We start from the raw sequence: 20,590 nt of genomic DNA, 5'->3' as shown, positions 1-20,590 counted from the left end.
AGGAATAGAAAGCCTGGGAGAAGAGAGAGGAGAGATAATACACTTTTAAGACAAGCTCAATGAAGTGTTACTGATGAGAAATTGAGTTATATTATTAATGAATGCAGATTATTAGATTTCAAATAAAATCATAATAAAGAGTAACTCTTATCTGACTGAGAAGAAGTTATGAGAGCGATAATCTGACAGACAATCTGGAGTCTTGGACCTAACCTACTAAACTCAGCAAAAAAAGAAACGCCCATTTTTCAGGACCATGTATTTCAAAGACAATTCATAAAAATCCAAATAACTTCACAGATCTCCATTGTAAAGGGTTTTAACACGGTTTCCCATGCTTGTTCAATGAACCATTAACAATTAATGAACATGCACCCGTGGAACAGTCGTTAAGACACTAACAGCTTACAGACAGTATGCGATTAAGGTCACAGTTATGAAAACTTAGCACACTAAAGAGGCCTTTCTACTGACTCTGAAAAACACCAAAATAAAGATGCCCAGGGTCCCTGCTCATCTGCGTGAATGTCAAATCAAATCAAATTTTATTTGTCACATACACATGGTTAGCAGATGTTAATGCGAGTGTAGCGAAATGCTTGTGCTTCTAGTTCCGACAATGCAGTGATAACCAACAAGTAATCTAACTAACAATTCCAAAACTACTGTCTTATACACAGTGTAAGGGGATAAGGAATATGTACATAAGGATATATGAATGAGTGATGGTACAGAGCAGCATACAGTAGATGATATCGAGTACAGTATATACATATGAGATGAGTGTGTAGACAAAGTAAACAAAGTGGCATAGTTAAAGTGGCTAGTGATACATGTATTACATAAGGATGCAGTCGATGATGTATAGTACAGTATATACATATGCATATGAGATGAATAATGTAGGGTAAGTAACAATATATAAGGTAGCATTGTTTAAAGTGGCTAGTGATATATTTACATCATTTCACATTATTAAAATGGCTGGAGTTGGGTCAGTGTCAATGACAGTGTGTTGGCAGCAGCCACTCAATGTTAGTGGTGGCTGTTTAACAGTCTGATGGCCTTGAGATAGAAGCTGTTTTTCAGTCTCTCGGTCCCAGCTTTGATGCACCTGTACTGACCTCGCCTTCTGGATGATAGCGGGGTGAACAGGCAGTGGTTCGGGTGGTTGTTGTCCTTGATGATCTTTATGGCCTTCCTGTAACAATGGGTGGTGTAGGTGTCCTGTAGGGCAGGTAGTTTGCCCCCGGTGATGCGTTGTGCAGTCCTCACTACCCTCTGGAGAGCCTTACGGTTGAGGGCGGAGCAGTTGCCGTACCAGGCGGTGATACAGCCCGCCAGGATGCTCTCGATTGTGCATCTGTAGAAGTTTGTGAGTGCTTTTGGTGACAAGCCAAATTTCTTCAGCCTCCTGAGGTTGAATAGGCGCTGCTGCGCCTTCTTCACGACGCTGTCATTGTGAGTGGACCAATTCAGTTTGTCTGTGATGTGTATGCCGAGGAACTTAAAACTAGCTACCCTCTCCACTACTGTTCCATCGATGTGGATAGGGGTGTTCCCTCTGCTGTTTCCTGAAGTCCACAATCATCTCCTTAGTTTTGTTGACGTTGAGTGTGAGGTTATTTTCCTGACACCACACTCCGAGGGCCCTCACCTCCTCCCTGTAGGCCGTCTCGTCGTTGTTGGTAATCAAGCCTACCACTGTTGTGTCGTCCGCAAACTTGATGATTGAGTTGGAGGCGTGCGTGGCCACGCAGTCGTGGGTGAACAGGGAGTACAGGAGAGGGCTCAGAACGCACCCTTGTGGGGCCCCCGTGTTGAGGATCAGCGGGGAGGAGATGTTGTTGCCTACCCTCACCACCTGGGGGCGGCCCGTCAGGAAGTCCAATACCCAGTTGCACAGGGCGGGGTCGAGACCCAGGGTCTCGAGCTTGATGACGAGCTTGGAGGGTACTATGGTGTTGAATGCCGAGCTGTAGTCGATGAACAGCATTCTCACATAGGTATTCCTCTTGTCCAGGTGGGTTAGGGCAGTGTGCAGTGTGGTTGAGATTGCATCGTCTGTGGACCTATTTGGGCGGCAAGCAAATTGGAGTGGGTCTAGGGTGTCAGGTAGGGTGGAGGTGATATGGTCCTTGACTAGTCTCTCAAAGCACTTCATGATGACGGAAGTGAGTGCTACGGGGCGGTAGTCGTTTAGCTCAGTTACCTTAGCTTTCTTGGGAACAGGAACAATGGTGGCCCTCTTGAAGCATGTGGGAACAGCAGACTGGTATAGGGATTGATTGAATATGTCCGTAAACACACCGGCCAGCTGGTCTGCGCATGCTCTGAGGGCGCGGCTGGGGATGCCGTCTGGGCCTGCAGCCTTGCGAGGGTTAACACGTTTAAATGTCTTACTCACCTCGGCTGCAGTGAAGGAGAGACCGCATGTTTTCGTTGCAGGCCGTGTCAGTGGCACTGTATTGTCCTCAAAGCGGGCAAAAAGGTATTTAGTCTGCCTGGGAGCAAGACATCCTGGTCCGTGACTGGGCTGGGTTTCTTCTTGTAGTCCGTGATTGACTGTAGACCCTGCCACATGCCTCTTGTGTCTGAGCCATTGAATTGAGATTCCACTTTGTCTCTGTACTGACGCTTAGCTTGTTTAATAGCCTTGCGGAGGAATAGCTGCATTGTTTTTATTCGGACATGTTACCAGACACCTTGCCCTGATTAAAAGCAGTGGTTCGCGCTTTCAGTTTCACGCGAATGCTGCCATCAATCCACGGTTTCTGGTTTGGGAATGTTTTTATCGTTGCTATGGGAACGACATCTTCGACGCACGTTCTAATGAACTCGCACACCGAATCAGCGTATTCGTCAATATTTCCATCTGACGCAATACGAAACATGTCCCAGTCCACGTGATGGAAGCAGTCTTGGAGTGTAGAGTCAGCTTGGTCTGACCAGCGTTGGACAGACCTCAGCGTGGGAGCCTCTTGTTTTAATTTCTGCCTGTAGGCAGGGATCAGCAAAATGGAGTCGTGGTCAGCTTTCCCGAAAGGGGGGCGGGCAGGGCCTTATATGCGTCGCGGAAGTTAGAGTAACAATGATCCAAGGTTTTACCACCCCTGGTTGCGCAATCGATATGCTGATAAAATTTAGGGAGTCTTGTTTTCAGATTAGCTTTGTTAAAATCCCCAGCTACAATGAATGCAGCCTCCGGATAAATGGTTTCCAGTTTGCAAAGAGTTAAATAAAGTTCGTTCAGAGCCATCGATGTGTCTGCTTGGGGGGGGGGGATATATACGGCTGTGATTATAATCGAAGAGAATTCTCTTGGAAGATAATGCGGTCTACATTTGATTGTGAGGAATTCTAAATCAGGTGTACAGAAGGATTTGAGTTCCTGTATGTTTCCTTCATCACACCATGTCCCGTTAGTCATGAGGCATACGCCCCTGCCACTCTTCTTACCAGAGAGATGTATGTTTCTGTCGGCGCGATGCGTGGAGAAACCCGTTGGCTGCACCGCCCTGGATAGCATCTTCCCAGTGAGCCATGTTTCCGTGAAGCAGAGAACGTTGCAGTCTCTGATGTTCCTCTGGAATGCCAACCTTGCTCGGATTTCGTCAACCTTGTTGTCGAGAGACTGGACATTGGCAAGAAGAATGCTGGGAAGTGGTGCGCGATGTGCCCTTTTTCGGAGTCTGACCAGAACACCGCCGCGTTTCCCTCTTTTTCGGAGTCGTTTCCTTGGGTCGCTGCATGCGATCCATTCCGTTGTCCTGTTTGTAAGGCAGAACACAGGATCCGCGTCGCGGTAAACAAATTCTTGGTCGTACTGATGGTGAGTTGACGCTGATCTTATATTCAGTAGTTCTTCTCGACTGTATGTAATGAAACCTAAGATGACCTGGGGTACTAATGTAAGAAATAACACGTAAAAAAACAAAAAACTGCATAGTTTCCTAGGAACGCGAAGCGAGGCGGCCATCTCAGTCGGCACCGGAAGTCAACAATGCCTTAGGCATGCTGCAAGGAGGCATGAGGACTGAAGATGTGGCCAGGGCAATAAATTGCGATGTCCGTACTGTGAGACACCTAAGACAGTGCTACAGGGAGACAGGAACGGACAGCTGATCGTCCTAACAGTGATAGACCATGTGTAACACCTGCACAGGATCAGTACACATTCGAATATCACACCTGCGGCACAGGTACAGGATGGCAACAACAACTGCCGAAGTGACACGAGGAACGCACAACCCCTCTATCAGTGCTCAGACTGTCCACAATAGGCTGAGAGAGGCTGGACTGGGGGCTTGTAGGCCTGTTGTAAGGCAGGTCCTCATCAGACATCACCGGCAAAAACATCACCTATGGGCACAAACCCCTAGTTGCTGGACCAGACGGGACTGGCAAAAAGTGCTCTTCACTGACGAGTCGTGGTTTTGTCTCACCAGGGGTGATGGTTACACTAAGGCCTGTACTCTGGAGAGGGATCGATTTGGAGGTGGAGGGTCCGTCATGGTCTGGTGCAGTGTGTCACAGCATCATTGGACTGAGCTTGTTGTTATTGTAGGCAATCTCAATGTTTTGCATTACATGGAAGACATCCTCCTCCCTCATGTGGTACCCTTCCTGCAGGCTCATCCTGACATGACCCTCCAGCATGACAATGCCACCAGCCATACTGCTCGTTCTGTGCGTGATTTCCTGAAAGACAGGAATGTCAGTGTTCTGCCATGGCCAGCGAAGAGCCCGGATCTCAATCCCATTGAGCACGTCTGGGACCTGTTGGATCGGAGGGTGAGGGCTAGGGCCATACCCCTCAGAAATGTCCGGGAATTTGCAGGTGCCTTGGTGGAAGAGTGGTGTAACATCTCACAGCAAGAACTGGCAAACCTGGTGTAGTCCATGAGGAGGAGATGCACTGCAGTACTTACTGCAGCTGGTGGCCACACCAGATACTGACTGTTACTTTTGATTTGACCCCCCCCCCCCTTTGTTCAGGGACACATTATTCCATTTCTGTTGGTCACATGTCTGCGGAACTTGTTCAGTTTATATCTCAGTTGTTGAATCTTGTTATGTTCATACAAAAATATACACATGTATTGTTTGCTGAAAATAAACGCAGTTGACAGTGAGAGGACGTTTCTTCTTTTGCTGAGTTTATAATGAGACATGCACTGGGCAGACTTTAACACAAACATTGGCAATTATGGCCCGGGTCCCAATTGCATTTACGTGCATCGGGTTACTCTCCAGTGACCCTTTACTGGCTGTGAGGTATTCGCTAGCCGTGTGAAGACACACTGCTCGGAATAATAAGCATGTCACTATGTTCCTCCTGCCAATTCCCTACAGCTAAAACACAAATACACCGTATGAATCAAACGTTAATTACCCCCCTGGTTATATTCTGCTGAGCATGCATGCTGGCTATCAGTTTCAGATGTCGATGATAGCCTCCCCTCCTCATCAGGTCAGATGCATTCTTTGAACATGAGGACACACTTGGCAACAGATTACTCCAAGAAGGGGATGAGATGTGTGTGATTCAAACACTGACGTGTGAATGATGCCCGCGATCTCCACATTGTTCAGACACAGGGAGTAGTATAGAAAGGATTGCGACATGAACACACACTCACGTGTGCGCACGCAGACACACACACTAGACACACACCGTAAACCCTCTCTCAGGTAGTCATTGTTGAGTCCGACCCTGAGACACAGCCATTTGAACACTTGTAACTGGATCCGGATTAGGAGGCCTGCACTATATTTGGTGGTGTCTTTAGTTTACACACATTTATGCTGGGTACTACGAGAGGAGCTAATTTTAGATCCTACAGTGATGCACTTTCTCAAGCTGTGCCTCCAATACTGAGTGCAGGGCTCTAGTCCAAACATTGCCCCCCTACCCAGCCCAACACTGCCCCCTTACCCAGCCCAGCACTGTCCCCTTACCCAGCCCAACACTGCCCCCTTACCCAGCGCAACACAACACTGCCCCTTACCCAGCCCAACACTGCCCCCTTACCCAGCCCAACATAACACTGCCCCTTACCCAGCCCAACACTGCCCCCTTACCCAGCCTAACACAACACTGCCGCCTTACCCAGCCTAACTCAACACTGCCCCTTACCCAGCCCAACACTGCCACCCCAACCCACGCCAACGCTGCCCACCTAGTCTAGCCCACCACTGCCCCGCTAACTACCAACCCCCCTAACTAACCTTACAACGCTGCCCACCTAGTCTAGCCCACCACTGCCCTGCTAACTACCAACCCCCCTAACTAACCTTACATCACTGCCCCTTTAAGAAAGTCCAACACTGTCCCAGTAACCCAAAACTACATTGTTATTTTAACAAAGTCCAATCCTGCCCCTTTTAACCCCGGTCAACACTGTCCCTTTAACACCCCCCCCTTTAACCCAGTCCAAACACTTTTCAAAACAGGATAGTCAAAGCTTTGCGGTTTTGAATGCAACTCCTTCCAGCCCCTACAGGCAGAGGGCAGTACCCTACTGTAAATCTGAAAGAGATCAAAGGAATTGGAAAGAGCTCTGAAATACAATTAAACATCAAGTGGAGACCATTTGGGTTAGCGACTTGGACTGGAATAGGTACTCATGTTGGGTGCCGGTACTGTTTATATTTAGGTGCAGGAGCTCCACAATATGTTTGAGCTAATATTCTATAAGAGGAACAGGAGTTCAAGCAGTAGAACATTTTAGGCGCCAGTACTGATTTCCTGCCCAAGTCAAGAACTGGATAGTGAAGTTGAGGCCTTAAAGATGTTGAATGCCCAAGTTGGCTATCTATTTTGTATTTATGCACAGTTAAAATAAGATGGAGCTATTTAAATGGTGGGTATTTATAGTTTAGAGCACCCTAATATTAAAGGCATACAGGATTAGGATCACATCATATGTATGGCTATCAATGTAGACCACCATTGTTCTTCAGGGTACAAAACTGCTTTTATAATAACTATTATATACCCTAATATCCAAGTGTAATTATTATAGTCAACAATTTATGAACAGTTACAGTTACATCAAATTGTTCTAATGAAGGCAGTGCCACTACCGGGGCAAATGCTTGATTGAATGACTCATTAACGGCGGGACTTTTCTTAGGGACTTGCCACCACGCACTTGTTGCAGGAATAGTCCCGCGAGAGGGCTGCGGTGGGTACATTGACGGATGACCCTGCTGCTCCCAATCCCAGCTGTCAGCTGCGCTCGTGCAACGTTTCTGACTTTCCCCACTCTGTCCCCGGTACCATGGCGTCCATGGAGGAGGACGGCTCGGTTGAGGAGAAGGATAACAACAACAAGAAGAGAACGAAAAGTGCAATTGCTGTCGCATGGCTTACATTTTACAACATCGCCATGACGGCCGGGTATGTGGATTATTCTACCCTATAGCTGTTTAGAAAGTAGCCACTCCCTGAACACTTCGCTATGCACCAGAGCGCTGTGAGCAAGCGTGTGTTGCTGTGAGCAAGCGTGTGTTGCTGTTTATAGGTCCGTGGTGTCTCTGACACTGCAAGTGTCCCATTCAGTTGCAGTCAGCAAAATAAAAGTAAGGGACTTGATCTGAAAGGGGTCCAATAAGTCACATTGATTATTTGAGAATTGTCTATCTTTTAAAACATTTTTAAATAACGGCGGTGGAAGTGCGGCCCCATGCGCGGGTTCAACCAGTCCAAATACGGTCGATTACACGATGTCAGCGTCATTACCCAGTCTTACCTCCACAGTCGCAGTGATAAGTATAGCCGGAACGCTGACACTGGAGCTCCGATCTCGGAGAATGAAATGCGCAATTGGCATATTTTTATAACTGCAATTGTATGCGCTTCAAACCGCGCTGGCGCGACTACGCAATTATTTTACTCAAGTGTTCTTAGTTATTTTAGTGAACTCACTAAACGAACTTACTTTATTGGTTGCTAAGTTTTCAATAATTTATTCATCTGTTGATGGTCTCTTACATTAATTTGCATTGGTCTGAGCCACTTTAACGAGGAGTGCGCCTTTTTGGAGATATGCATACAATGCGCATTTTAAGGATATCTTGGATACACTTCCACTCAGTGATCTCCACTACCACTCAATGTAGTTTGTCTGTTCTACACATATTGGGTATTTTGGAATTACATGAAGGTGTGAACTAGGTTCAGTTGTCTAGACTTTTGTTCCCAATGACCAAGAGGTGATTGGTTATAAGCCCCTGTACCTGATCGCCCTCATACAGAGGAAACAGATACCAAACTTTTGATTCAAACATCCAAAGAGCTGTTCAAATATTGACTCAACCAGCTTCTCTCAACCAGCTTCATGAGGAATGCTTTTCCAAGTATTGAAGGAGTTCCCACAAATGCTGAGCACTTGTTGGCTGCTTTTCCTTGACTCATCCCAAACCATCTCAATTGGGTTGAGGTCGAGGGATTCTGAAGGCCAGGTCATCTGATGCAGCACTCCATCACTCTCCTTGGTCAAATAGCCCTTACACAGCCTGGATGTGTGTTTTGGGTCATTGTCCTGTTGAAAAACAAATGATAGTCCCACTAAGCGCAAACCAGATGGGATGGCGTATTGCTGCAGAATGCTGTGGTAGCCATGCTGGTGAAGTGTGCCTTGAATTTTAAATAAATCACAACAGTGTCACCAGCAAAGCATCACCACACCATCACACCTTCTCCTCCATGCTTCACGGTGTGAAGCACACGAGGAGATCATCTGTTCACCTACTGTGCGGCAAACACAAAGAAATGTCAGTCAAAACCAAAAATCAAAAACTTGGACTCGTTAGACCAAAGGACAGATTTCCACCGGTCTAATGTCCATTGCTCGTGTTTCTTGGCCCAAGCAAGTCTCTTCTTCTTATTGGTGTCCTTTAGTAGTGGTTTCTTTGCAGCAATTTGACCATGAAGGCCTGATTCACACAGTCTCCTCTGAACAGTTGATGTTGAGATGTGTGTGTTACTTGAACTCTGTGAAGCATTTATTTGGGCTGCAATCTGAGGTGCAGTTAACTCTAATGAACTTTTCCTCTGCAGCAGAGGTATCTCTGGGTCTTCCTTTCCTGTGGCGGTCCTCATGCCAGTTTCATCATGGCGCTTGATGGTTTTTGCATCTACAATTGAAGAAACGTTCAAAGTTCTAGAAATGTTCCTTATTGATGGACTGTTGTTTAATTTTGCTCATTTAAGCTGTTTTTGCCATAATATGGACTTGGTCTTTTACCAAATAGGGCTATCTTCTCTATACCACCTCTACCATGTCACAACACAACTGATTGGCTCAAACGCATTAAGAAAATTACATTCCAGAAATGAACTTTTAACAAGACACACCTGTTCATTGAAATGCATTCCAGGTGTCTACCTCATGAAGATGGTTGAGAGATTGCCAAGAGTGTGCAAAGCTGTCATCAAGACAAAGGGTGTCTACTTTGAAGAATCTCAAATATAAAATATATTTTGATTTATTTTGGTTCCTACATGATTCCAGGGTGTGTGATTTGATGTTTTCACTATTATTCTAAAATGTAGAAAAAATAAAGAAAAACCCTAGAATGAGTAGGTGTGTCCAAACTTATGACTGGTACTGTATCTCATGGGCACTTATATGATGTCGGTGTAATGTCCAGGGCCTAATCCTGCTAGGAGCCCATTTAGCCATGAATACTGAATCAAGGGACCAAGTGTGATCTAATGGGGATTTTAAAATGTGACAGTAAAATACTAGTTATCTCAATTTAGTGGAATATGGAATATGGTTGAGTAAACTATGCAACTTTGGCCTGCCTCATTACTAATACTGTATATATTTGTGATCCTATGACAAATGTTTTTTTTTTAAAGTTACACGTTTTAGAGAAAAAGAGAACCGCTGAATGCCAACACCCACAAAGACACCTTCACAGACGCACCTTCACAGAGATCCGTAACACTGCTGACCTACTAGACGTGTAAATGTAAAGACAACACAGACCATTTCCCCCAGGTCATGCGTAGTTTAAAAAGCAAATGGTGAATACCAGGGGCGGTGTTTATCAAGCTTCTCAGTAAAGGAGTGCCGATTTAGGTTCAGTTTTGCCTTTTTAGATCACATTGAATAAGATTACATGGACAGGGAGGACCTGATCCTAGATCAGCACTGCTACTCTGAGACTCTTGACCCATACAGCCCCCGATCTTCTGTGTAAGTTCTGTACAAGAACTCTCACACCTTTCTGTTGTTTAACCTGATCTTTGACTGAAGACACAGAGAATTAGCTTTAAAAATTAAATAGTAAAACATGTAGTATTGATTTTAATTCAAACATATTAAGGTCAAAAGGCCCAATTAGGCATATTACTTTGATAGCAAAAACGTACATGTTTTTTGTTGTATCCTGTGTGTAATGGACTAATAAAGATTGTATTGTGTTCGTATAGTGCTCTACAAATGGTGTCTGCACATGATGGTTCAGGGATTTGCTTGATTTTAAACAAATTAATCTTTAGTTCCTCCTGAATGAAGTTTTTGCAGTAGCAGGGTTGCTGCTAGTTCAGAGAGATGACAAGCTGGCAAGCTTTCCCCAGAATTCTGTGTTTACATTCTGCCTGGCATATAGCTGTGCTGTAGTGACTGATGTATAGCCAGATTCGTTTGTGTGCAGTACCAGGCTAGAGACAATTATCTCCTCTGTAGAAAGGACTTGGTGCTCCCTGTTTCACCAACTGACACTGTTTGTGTGTCCCAAATAGCACCCTTTTCCCTACACAGTACACTACTTTTGACTAGGGCCCTGGTCAAAAGTAGTGCACTATGTGAGGAATAGGGAGCCATTTGGGACTTATCGTGGCTGATGAGGAGGCATACAAGTTTAGTTGGGTGTCCATTCTGCTTTTGCTTACGATTGTACTGTAAAAGCCTTACAGAAAAAAATAAACATGAATTTGACGTGGCGGTATGTGATCATGTGATCTTATGTGACGTTAACGTGAAATTACAAATTTGAGCATGTGAAAACATGCTATGGAGACAGTGATCGAACTGTGTAATTTTATACTGTAACTCCAAAGTGGTATCTATTCGGTAATCTATGTCCTTCTCGTGCACACTCTTAATGTAAAATACAGTTATTCAGATGTTATAAATATTTGATCTTCTTTTCCAGGTGGCTGGTTTTGGCTATGGCAATGATGCGCTTTTACCTCCAGAAGTCCACACATAAGGGTCTGTACAAAAGTATAGCAAGGACACTCAAGTTCTTCCAGACAGTTGCGTTAGTTGAGGTGAGTTTCTGGGATATTGGCATAGTTCTCTATACAGCCGTATTCAAACAAAGTATTCAACGAAGACAGTTGGGGAAAATAGGCAAATGTTGAAATTACTGGTAAGAACCCTCTGTGTGCTTTAAATACTTTGATGCGGAGAAGACGTGAGGAGAGGTGATTCACTGACTCTGATTTGTTATCTTCTTTCAGGTGGGGCACTGTGCAATCGGTACGTATTGTCTTGATTAACAACCATGTAATGTGACGGACTCCCAAGTGGCGCAGCGGTCTAAGGCACTGCATCACAGTGCTTGAGGCGTCACCAGAGACTCGGGTTCGATCCCAGGCTGTGACTGGGAGACCCATGAGGCGACGCACAATTGGCCCAGCGTCGTCCGGGTTAGGGGAGGGTTTGGCCGGCTGGGATTTTCTTGTCCCATTACGCTCTAGCGACTCCTTGTGGAGGACCGGGCACCTGCAAGCCTCAGTCGCCATATGGACGGTGTTTCCTCTGACACATTGGTGCTGCTGGCTTCCGGGTTAAGCGAGCAATGTGTCAAGAAGCAGTGCGGCTTGGCAGAGTTGTGTTTCGGAGGACACATGGCTCTCGACCTTCGCCTCTCCCGAGTCCATAGGGGAGTTGCAGCGATGGGACAAGACCACTAATGTAACCACTAATTGGATATCACGAAATTGGGGAGAAAAATGGGTAAAAGTACAAAAAAACAATCAAACATATCATGTGAATATCTCCTAGCTCTGACACCAATGTTTATTTCCCCGATTCTGACCCTGTAGGAATCGTGAGGACCTCTGTAATTGTGACCGGGGTTCAAGTGTGTTCACGAATCTTCATGGTGTGGTTCATCACCAACAGCATCAAACAGGTGACTATCATGATTTATCACCAAAGAGGTGTTTTGTAACCCTGGTTACCATCTACATTAAGATGCCTTGGAGTGGGTGAGGTTAAGTTGCCCCTAGACACTGATCTTGGATCAGTTTAGCGTTTTCCCCACCAATGGTTAAGTTTAGTAATATCCTACTCTACAACATGGACCCCATTAACTGTTAACTATCTTCTCTGCCTTTGTTTTATTCCTATCCATGTTGACTTTTTGGAAGATCCAGAACGAAGAAAGTGTAATCCTCTTCCTGGTCGTTTGGACGTTGACAGAGATTACCAGATATTCATTCTATACATTCAATCTGCTCAACCACCTGCCATACTTCATCAAATGGGCCAGGTGGAGATGGGGATGGGAGGGCCGGGTTTGGGTAGCTCTGGTTCTGTGTGTTTACATGCGGCTTGCTGATGCAGAGCCTTCTCAGCATCAGAAAGCTGCACGTAAACGCCCTGGACAAGAGCTAGGGTTTGCGGAGCTGTTACAGTTCTGTGCATGTCGGTTTGGTTTGATTGGTGTTTCCCCTGGCATGCTTCCCAGTATTAGCCTATAGCCATGCATAAGGTATCTCTTGGCTCATAGCCAGGCAGCATGTGATCAGAATGAGTGTGTTGTGTTTATTGATTAGCCCGTTCAATATGGATGTTGGCTGACCTAACTGCTAACACTTAGTACTCTGGCATTATCACTTTGATTTATGGGCTAGGACAGTTGTGGGTAACCAATGGATTACATGCTAGGCGATCAGGCATTGATAAGCATACGGATCAGAGTCTGGAGAAAAGGTGGTGACACCATCAGTGCAGGGATTGGGATTTATTCTCGGGCCATATGTAATGAAGCATCTCAGAGTAGGATTGATGAATAAGAACAACAATGCTTAAGAATACATAGACAGGGGACGTGATCCTAGATCAGCATTCATACTCTGAGATAATAAGGTTTCTCCTCATATTCAGCTCTGAGTCAAGCTGTTATTGTCTTTCCAGATGTGGATGACGTAAGGATGGTGTCATCTTTTCTCTCATACTTTCAACATTCCTTCACACCTCTTTGATGCAGACTCACAGCTTGTGTGGGCCATAGCACCACTGATTTTGAGTCTTTCATACACTGCACCAGACCTGGGTTCAAATACTATTTTAAATCATTTCAAATACTTTATCTGTGCTTGATTAAGCTTCCCTGACTTCCGATGGAATAGTCCCAAAGCTGCAAACCCCACCTATCTGGCACGCGAAGCAAGCTTAAGCAAACGCCACAAGCATTTGAACACTTTCAAATGGTATTTGAACCCAGGTCTGCAATTCACAGTCTCAGACATACACAACTACTGTAACACATGGCATTAGCTGATGGTGACAGGGGGTTAGGTGTCGGTAACCCCCCTCCCAGTCCAACAGCTAAGCAGTACTGTAGTAAAAAAATACCAATTTCTTATGTGTATATCATCAGACACAACGCTCATCATTATACACAAACACTCTATTTACCACCGCTGTCAGCAGACCGGTGACATAACGTGGGACTATCAAGAACACTCGTGAAGTGTAACTGTCTGGCTCTCATATGAAGGCCCTCAGATGAAATGTGAGCACTGGTGAAGAATGCCTACTACACACTTGGGGAGCAATCTGACCGACCTAGAGTCCTGGGATCCCATGGCTAAGAGCTTGCTGCTTTCCGTTCAAAATCTGAATGTCTATAAATCAGATTAGCGACCGACCCCATTTTTTTTTTTTGCACTGCTGTGCGGTGGCTATGAGTTTGGGTGGCAGTGAGTGAGAATCTTGTTCCTGTAACCACAGTACTGTACATTCAATATGTTTGTTTACATGTACGACAAATCTCTTGGGTTTTGCGGGTTTGCTTCGCTGGTCTTGATCGGTCAGTGTTACCCCTGTTCTCCTCCACCCTCGTCCACCCCCATTCCCGGTCCCCCTCTGAGTGATCTCAAGGGTTCCTTTAAGCAGGGAGGGGAGGGGCGCAGCCAGGTCCCCGCAGTGGGAGGGAAGAGGGGCTCATGTTCAGCTGCTCCTGTTTTTAAGACCATCTGTTTCGGGAATGGAATGCTCGGCCAACATTTCACTCACATCCGCCCAAATGCTCCCCCGAGCCGCCGCCACGTTCTTGAGTAAATGAGGGATTCTTACACACCAACATCACCACATATCCCTCTCCTTTCATAACCGACTCGTTTTAATCCCCCATACATTTTTGTTAACTTTTGAAATGGAATACAGTAGTGTAATTATCGGTATATTAATCCATCCTTTCTGGGTCGTTTATTAACCAATATTAAACACTGTGGCACGGTTTCCTGGACACTGATTAAGCCTAGTTCTGGACTGAAAACCAAGCTCAATGGAGAATCTCCATTGAAAGTGCTTTTTAGTCCAGGGCTAGGCATAACCTTTGTCCGGGAAACGGCCCCCTGTACATTTTGAATAATGATGTGCAGAAATCCAGTAATGTTAAAACACTTAATGTTAATTAAGCTGATCATTTGGGGGCATTCAGACCTGTTGGTGTTCAAACAGCTAAATCCTTTTTTAAGTCCCAACTGTATTTTTGAAAAATTCCAATCTGGTTTTAATGCCCAGCACAGAGACAGCCTTAGTTAGAGTGATAAATTATCTTAGAGCCAACACAGATGCCAAACAGCTCTCTCTCCTTGTACTCTTAGATTTAAGTGCTGCAGTCAACACTGTTGACCATGATTTCCTTCTGGACAGACTGGAGAGTTGGGTTGGCCTCTCCGGTACAGTTCTAAATTGGTTTAGGATCTATTTAACCGGTCGAGAGTTGGTTTTTCTTTGTCATCCTTGGTGAATATAACTCAGAGAAAATACGTATCACATGTGGCGTTCCACAAGTTTCAATTTTGGGTCTGGTACTGATCAACTTATGTGTATTACCCCTTGGCAGCATTATCAGAAAGCACAGTAGCTGCTATGCAGACGATACACAACTTTACATCTCTATGTCATCAGAAGATTTTAGCTCCTTGGATAAATTATTAAACTGTATTAGTATTTAATTACTTGGATGGCTCACAACTTCCTCTGGCTAAATGAAGACAAGACCAAGGTACTTATTGTTGCAGCCAAAGCACAGAGAGTGAATCTAGCGGCACATTTTAATTCACAGGCAATAAAGATAAAACACCAGGTAAAAAAAACCTAAGTGTTATTTTAGATTCTTAACTCAACTTCCGAATCTCACATTAGGAATGTGACCAAAATTGTTTTTTTTTTTATCACCTGAGGAACATTGCCACGGTGCGGGCGTTTCTCTCTCAGGCTGAAACAGAGAGACTTATCCATGCTTTTATTACAAGGTTTGACTTCTGTAATGCTCTCCTATCTGGTCTACCCAAGAAAGCCATATGTCAACTGCAAAACATACAGAATGCTGCAGCACAGGTACTGACCAAGACCAGACAGAGAGCACACATTACACCGGGTTTAAGGTCTCTTCACTAGCTGCCTGTGAGTTTTTGAATTCGTTTTAAGATTATTCTATTGGTTTTTAAATCAATCCACGATTGTGCACGCCAATACATGTCAGATGCTTTTAAGTTTTGTACCCAGTAGGTCCCTCAGTTCCTCTGGTTACTGGCCTTTTAACTACCCCTAAAGCCTAGGACCAAGAGGCATGGAGAGTAGCCTGCCAGAGAACCTGAGGGGGGGCCGAAAATGTGGGCATGTTTAGAAGAGATGGTAAAACACATCTTTTTGGCTTTGCTTTTCCTCAGGGTGCTTTTTAGTAGTTCAGTGTGTTTCATTGTTTTGTTTTTTTTAATCTTATGTTTGTTGTGTAGTACATTTTCAGCTTTTATTTTCATTGTTTTTTTTATTTATTTTTTCCTGTAAAGCACATTGCGTTGCATTCCATGTCTGAAATGTGCTGTATAAATAAAGCTTGATTTTGATTTGTTATACACTACCTTTCAAAAGTTTGGGGTCACTTCGAAATGTCCTTGTTTTCTTTCCATTAAAATAACATAATGTATCAAAAATACAAAGTAGACATGGTTAATGTTGTAAATGACTATTGTAGCTGGAAACGGCAGATTTTTTATGGAATATCTACATAGGTGTACAGAGGGCCATAATCAGCAACCATGTGTTCCAATGGCACGTTGTATTAGCTAATCCAAGTTTATCATTTTAAAAAGGCTAATTGATCATTAGAAAACCCTTTTGCAATTATGTTAGCACAGCTTAAAACTGTTGTCCTGATTTAAAGAAGCAATAAAACTGCCCTTCTTCAAACTAGTTGAATATCTCGAGCAACAGCATTTGCGGGTTCGATTACACGCTCAAAATGGCCAGAAACAAAGAATTTTCTTCTGAAACTTGTCTGTATATTCTTGTTCTGAGAAATGAAGGCTATTCCATGCGAGAAATTGCCAAGAAACTGATGATCTCGTACAACGCTGTGAGTGTCTAGTTTGAGAAACAGATGCCTCACGTCCTCAACTAGCTTCATTAAATAGTACCTGCGAAACACCAGTCTCAACGTCAACAGTGAAGAGGCGACTCTGGGATGCTGGCCTTCTAGGCAGAGTTCCTCTGTCCAGTGTCTGTGTTATTTTGCCAATCTTATTGGCCAATCTGAGATATGGCTTTTTCTTTGCAACTCTGCCTAAAAGGCCAGCATCCCGGAGTCGCCTCTTGACTGTTGACGTTGAGACGTGTATTTTGCGGGTACTATTTAATGAAGCTGCCAGTTGAGGACTTGTGAGGCATCCGTTTCTCAAACTAGACACTAATGTACTTGTCCTCTTGAACAGATGTGCACCGGGGCCTCCCCACTCTTCTTTCAATTCTGGTTAGGGCCAGTTTGCACTGTTCTGTGAAGGAAGTAGTACACAGTGTTGTACGAGATCTTCAGTTTCTTGGCAATTTCTCGCACGGAATAGCCTTCATTTCTCAGAACAAGAATATATACTAAAAACATGTCAGCCGTCACTATGGTAATCAGCCATTTAGTGGCCTAATTCATTGGCAAATGCTACAAGACACTATCAAGATGGCATACATTGTTCCCCTTCATTTTGCAGGGTATGCATTCCAACGTAGTGTGAAGTTTAGTTTTTTTGTCGTTCTTTACTGCACGGCCCTTAAGCTGAAGTGTGTGTGTGCGCATGCCTCTGTGTGTTTGTGTTACTGATGACTATCCTCTCTCCCTGTCAGATACAATATGTTTATCATCATGTACCCTCTCGGAGTGGCCGGAGAACTCCTGACTATTTACGCTGCTCTGCCATTCGTTCGCAAAACCGGAATGTTGTCCATGAGGCTCCCCAACAAGTACAACATCTCCTTCGACTACTACTACTTCCTCATCATCGTCATGCTCTCCTACATCCCATGTAAGCAGCTGCGTACAGCGTGTTTGTATGTTCAGCCTATAGGTGGGCGTTAGTTACTCATGGGTGTTGATTGTCTCTTGTTTTGACCAGCAGAATTGTTCAGGAGTTCAGTAGATTGTGATGGCTGTTGTTCATTTTGGGTTTTCGGGTAGTTTGTGATAGCTGTTCATTTGGGTTGTTTGGGTTACGTTTGTGGTGGCTGTTGTTAATTTGGGTTGTTTGTGGTGGCTGTTTTGGAGTACTTTGGGGATGGTTTGGGTTGTTTTGGATAATTAGTAGGACCCAGTGTTTGATGGTTAAGTGCCTTTCACCCTTTGAAGGCGTTTTGTTAAAATATTGATCTGGACTGGATAACTGTTTAGATTGGTGGGTAAAATCTGTCTCTCTCCTAGTGTTCCCACAGCTCTTTTTCCACATGCTCCGTCAGAGAAGAAAGGTGCTTCTTGGGGAGATCATAGTGGAGAAGGATGAGTAAGAGCCGCCTCACAGTCCAGCACCTGGCGTTCGTTTTGGAACAGCGAGCCAAAGTTCTCCACACTGCATCGCAAGCGACCGGGAGAGTCAGACCACTACCGACATAACGGGATTAACCAAGTAATAATCGCGGAACCAGGATTTAGTCATTCACCACAATAACCCAAATGGATTAAATACAAGAAATCATTACCCAACAGGAATAACCTTCATCAGAATCATCCACAACAGACATCAGTCAACCAGAAGAATCATTACAGAACAGGAGTAGTCAGCGGAATAGTCATTAATGTGGAAAAAGGAATAAGTATAATCTATAGCTTGAATAATCATCATCATCGCAAAACTGGAACACTGTCCCAGTGCAGATAGCTAGATCCCCAGAGAGAGAGAGCACTGAATCCACTATCCAGCATGGCCACATCATGCTGTCCTAAACCTCTGCAACCTGATAGCATACTGCACTGATTACCTGCTCTCAACTGCAACAGTACAATGTTGGAAGGCGCTTGCTGTGCATTGGGTCAACCACACAGCAGATACATACTGCACCCACCATCAGTGCAACACACAGGGAGTTCAGGGGAACCAGGGACGGGTGATATGTATGAAAGGAGGGATGAGGCTCCTGAGCTGGGTTTTTTTTTTTCTTTTAAATTGGAAATACATTTTTTAAGCATTTTTAAACGTTTTCCACCACAGTGATTTTATACATAAATAGCATGTTGCAACAATGACTAGACAGAAGCTCAAAAAAAGAGAAAGTTCTGCATAGACGTATTATACCTCGACAATAAATATGCTGCTTCCTCGGAGTATGTGTGTTGTACTTTATTTGTAAACAATGAAATGTGAAACGCCACCGTTAGGTTATTTTATGCACAGATTGGATCATTTGAAGAATTACTTATTTTATTCACATATCACATGGTTGGAAATTCTATGGTTTTTAACAGTAAAACACTTGTATTGAATGTTATTAGTGCTTTTAGGTGTAGCTTAGACGAAACAAATATTTTTGTTGTTGCTTTGCTCAGCTCTAATGTTCTCTCCATGTTGTTTTCATGTTTACCAAGAGCTCAGTCAAATGTATTTACAAGAGTACATCTTAAAACAAGGTTGAATCTTTGCAGAAAAGCTCTCTCTTTTGAAAGTTCAAGCCAACATAGGAGACACGCAGAGAAGATACGAGATAATACATTTATATCTGAGCACTCACAGTCTTCAGTTAGTCACTGTTTTGTTCTTTATGTTTTAAAAATCTGTGTTCGGGATCCATTGTCCTTGTTGGTAATGGACTGGTAGTTAGCGTTAGATTCCCTCTGCTAAAAGGTGCTACTGTGTCAGATCGTTTCAATCTTCTGTGCAGCTGAAGGATAGATTGGGGTCATCTAATTGTATGCACTGTGATACCTAGCCCTGAATGTGTGCTGAATGAATCAACATCATGCTATGAATCAGGGCTAGACAAGAAAGAAAGAATGAAACAATAAAATTCAATGTCAAAAATCACTGGACTCTTATTGTTTGTCCAGTCACAAATGTACGTGTGAAGAGACAGTATCATGGATCCGAGGATGGAATCAACTTCCTGGCACCATAAAGGCAAATGAGGCCTCTGGTAAGAGCTCCAGTGAAACAGACGTGCTGCGTTCCAGGCCGACTGCATTGCACTGCCAGAACTCACAACACCTGGATAGGTGTTCAGCAGCCACATCATAACCACATCATGTGATATAGCAATCGGATGCCTGACTGCTCAGTCGATGATGTGGCATTGGTTGATGTAAACGCAGCGCCTGCAATGTAGTCATCCTGGAACACGACCAGTAGGGTTGTGATGGTCATGGATGTTTGGATGCTGTAATGGCCAGCCAAATGACCACGGTCTCCGTTATAACCATTAGAATAGTGACAACATTTGTATTACATTGTTTTAGACCCACATTTTCTCCTCTCCTTCGTTACTCCTGATAACATGTGCTGCCATATAAATAGAATGACTAGAACGGGTGTCCTAAATCAAGTCAATGATGGCATAACGGGTGGACTGGCGGCCATTGTGAGTGTGCAAAGCAGGAAGTAGAAGCAGGATGTGCTCTGATTTGTTGATTCAAACTCAACTGACGTTACAAAAAAGACATTCCATTGCATGAGGCCACATCAGTTAACATCATTTGAATGAACATTATAAATTACCATGACAATTATTGCATCACAATACCAGGCAGCCATTGCGCGTTTACCCGTGAGTTCATCAGCCAAATTGCCAGGGTTAAAGGTTCCAAGCCCGTTCTATTCTTCCTATTTCTATGTGTGCTGCTGCTGCATTTTTTTTTTTTTTTTGGGGGGGGTCGCTCGCAACCATTGGTTGATGTAATGCAACGTTTGCAATGTAGTCAGCCTGGAACGTGACCACAGACTATTGCTACTTTGTGGAAAGTTCACACTCACACAACAATACAGGCACCATAAGCCAAAGTACAGTACCGTCAAGAAATACTAACATGTACACTTGTGCAATCTTGACTTACAACCAAGCAGACCTTCTGACTG

The 20,590-nt window shown here is 44.2% G+C and overlaps 1 protein-coding gene across 2 annotated transcripts; it reads left to right on the top strand.

Annotated features, from left to right (window-relative positions):
• Window positions 1-7,124: 7,124 nt before the first annotated feature.
• Window positions 7,125-18,849, top strand: LOC118361507 (very-long-chain (3R)-3-hydroxyacyl-CoA dehydratase 1-like). Of its 2 annotated transcripts, none has more exons than XM_035741501.2 (7): window positions 7,125-7,405; window positions 11,176-11,293; window positions 11,486-11,504; window positions 12,074-12,162; window positions 12,407-12,522; window positions 17,382-17,560; window positions 17,953-18,849. In XM_035741501.2, the coding sequence occupies exons 1-7, from the start codon at window positions 7,287-7,289 to the stop codon at window positions 18,033-18,035; spliced, it is 723 nt and encodes a 240-aa protein (XP_035597394.1). In that variant the 5' UTR covers window positions 7,125-7,286; the 3' UTR covers window positions 18,036-18,849. The 2 variants fall into 2 exon arrangements, with proteins under 2 accessions (XP_035597394.1, XP_035597393.1); XM_035741500.2 differs by having other exon boundaries at window positions 7,135-7,405; window positions 12,401-12,522.
• The last annotated feature ends 1,741 nt before the right edge of the window (window positions 18,850-20,590 follow it).

Source organism: Oncorhynchus keta, chromosome 28, assembly GCF_023373465.1.
Source record: "Oncorhynchus keta strain PuntledgeMale-10-30-2019 chromosome 28, Oket_V2, whole genome shotgun sequence".
In the NCBI taxonomy this organism is placed as follows: Eukaryota; Metazoa; Chordata; class Actinopteri; order Salmoniformes; family Salmonidae; genus Oncorhynchus; species Oncorhynchus keta.
Note: the sequence above shows the minus strand (reverse complement) of the source record. Positions and strands in the feature narration are given on the sequence as shown.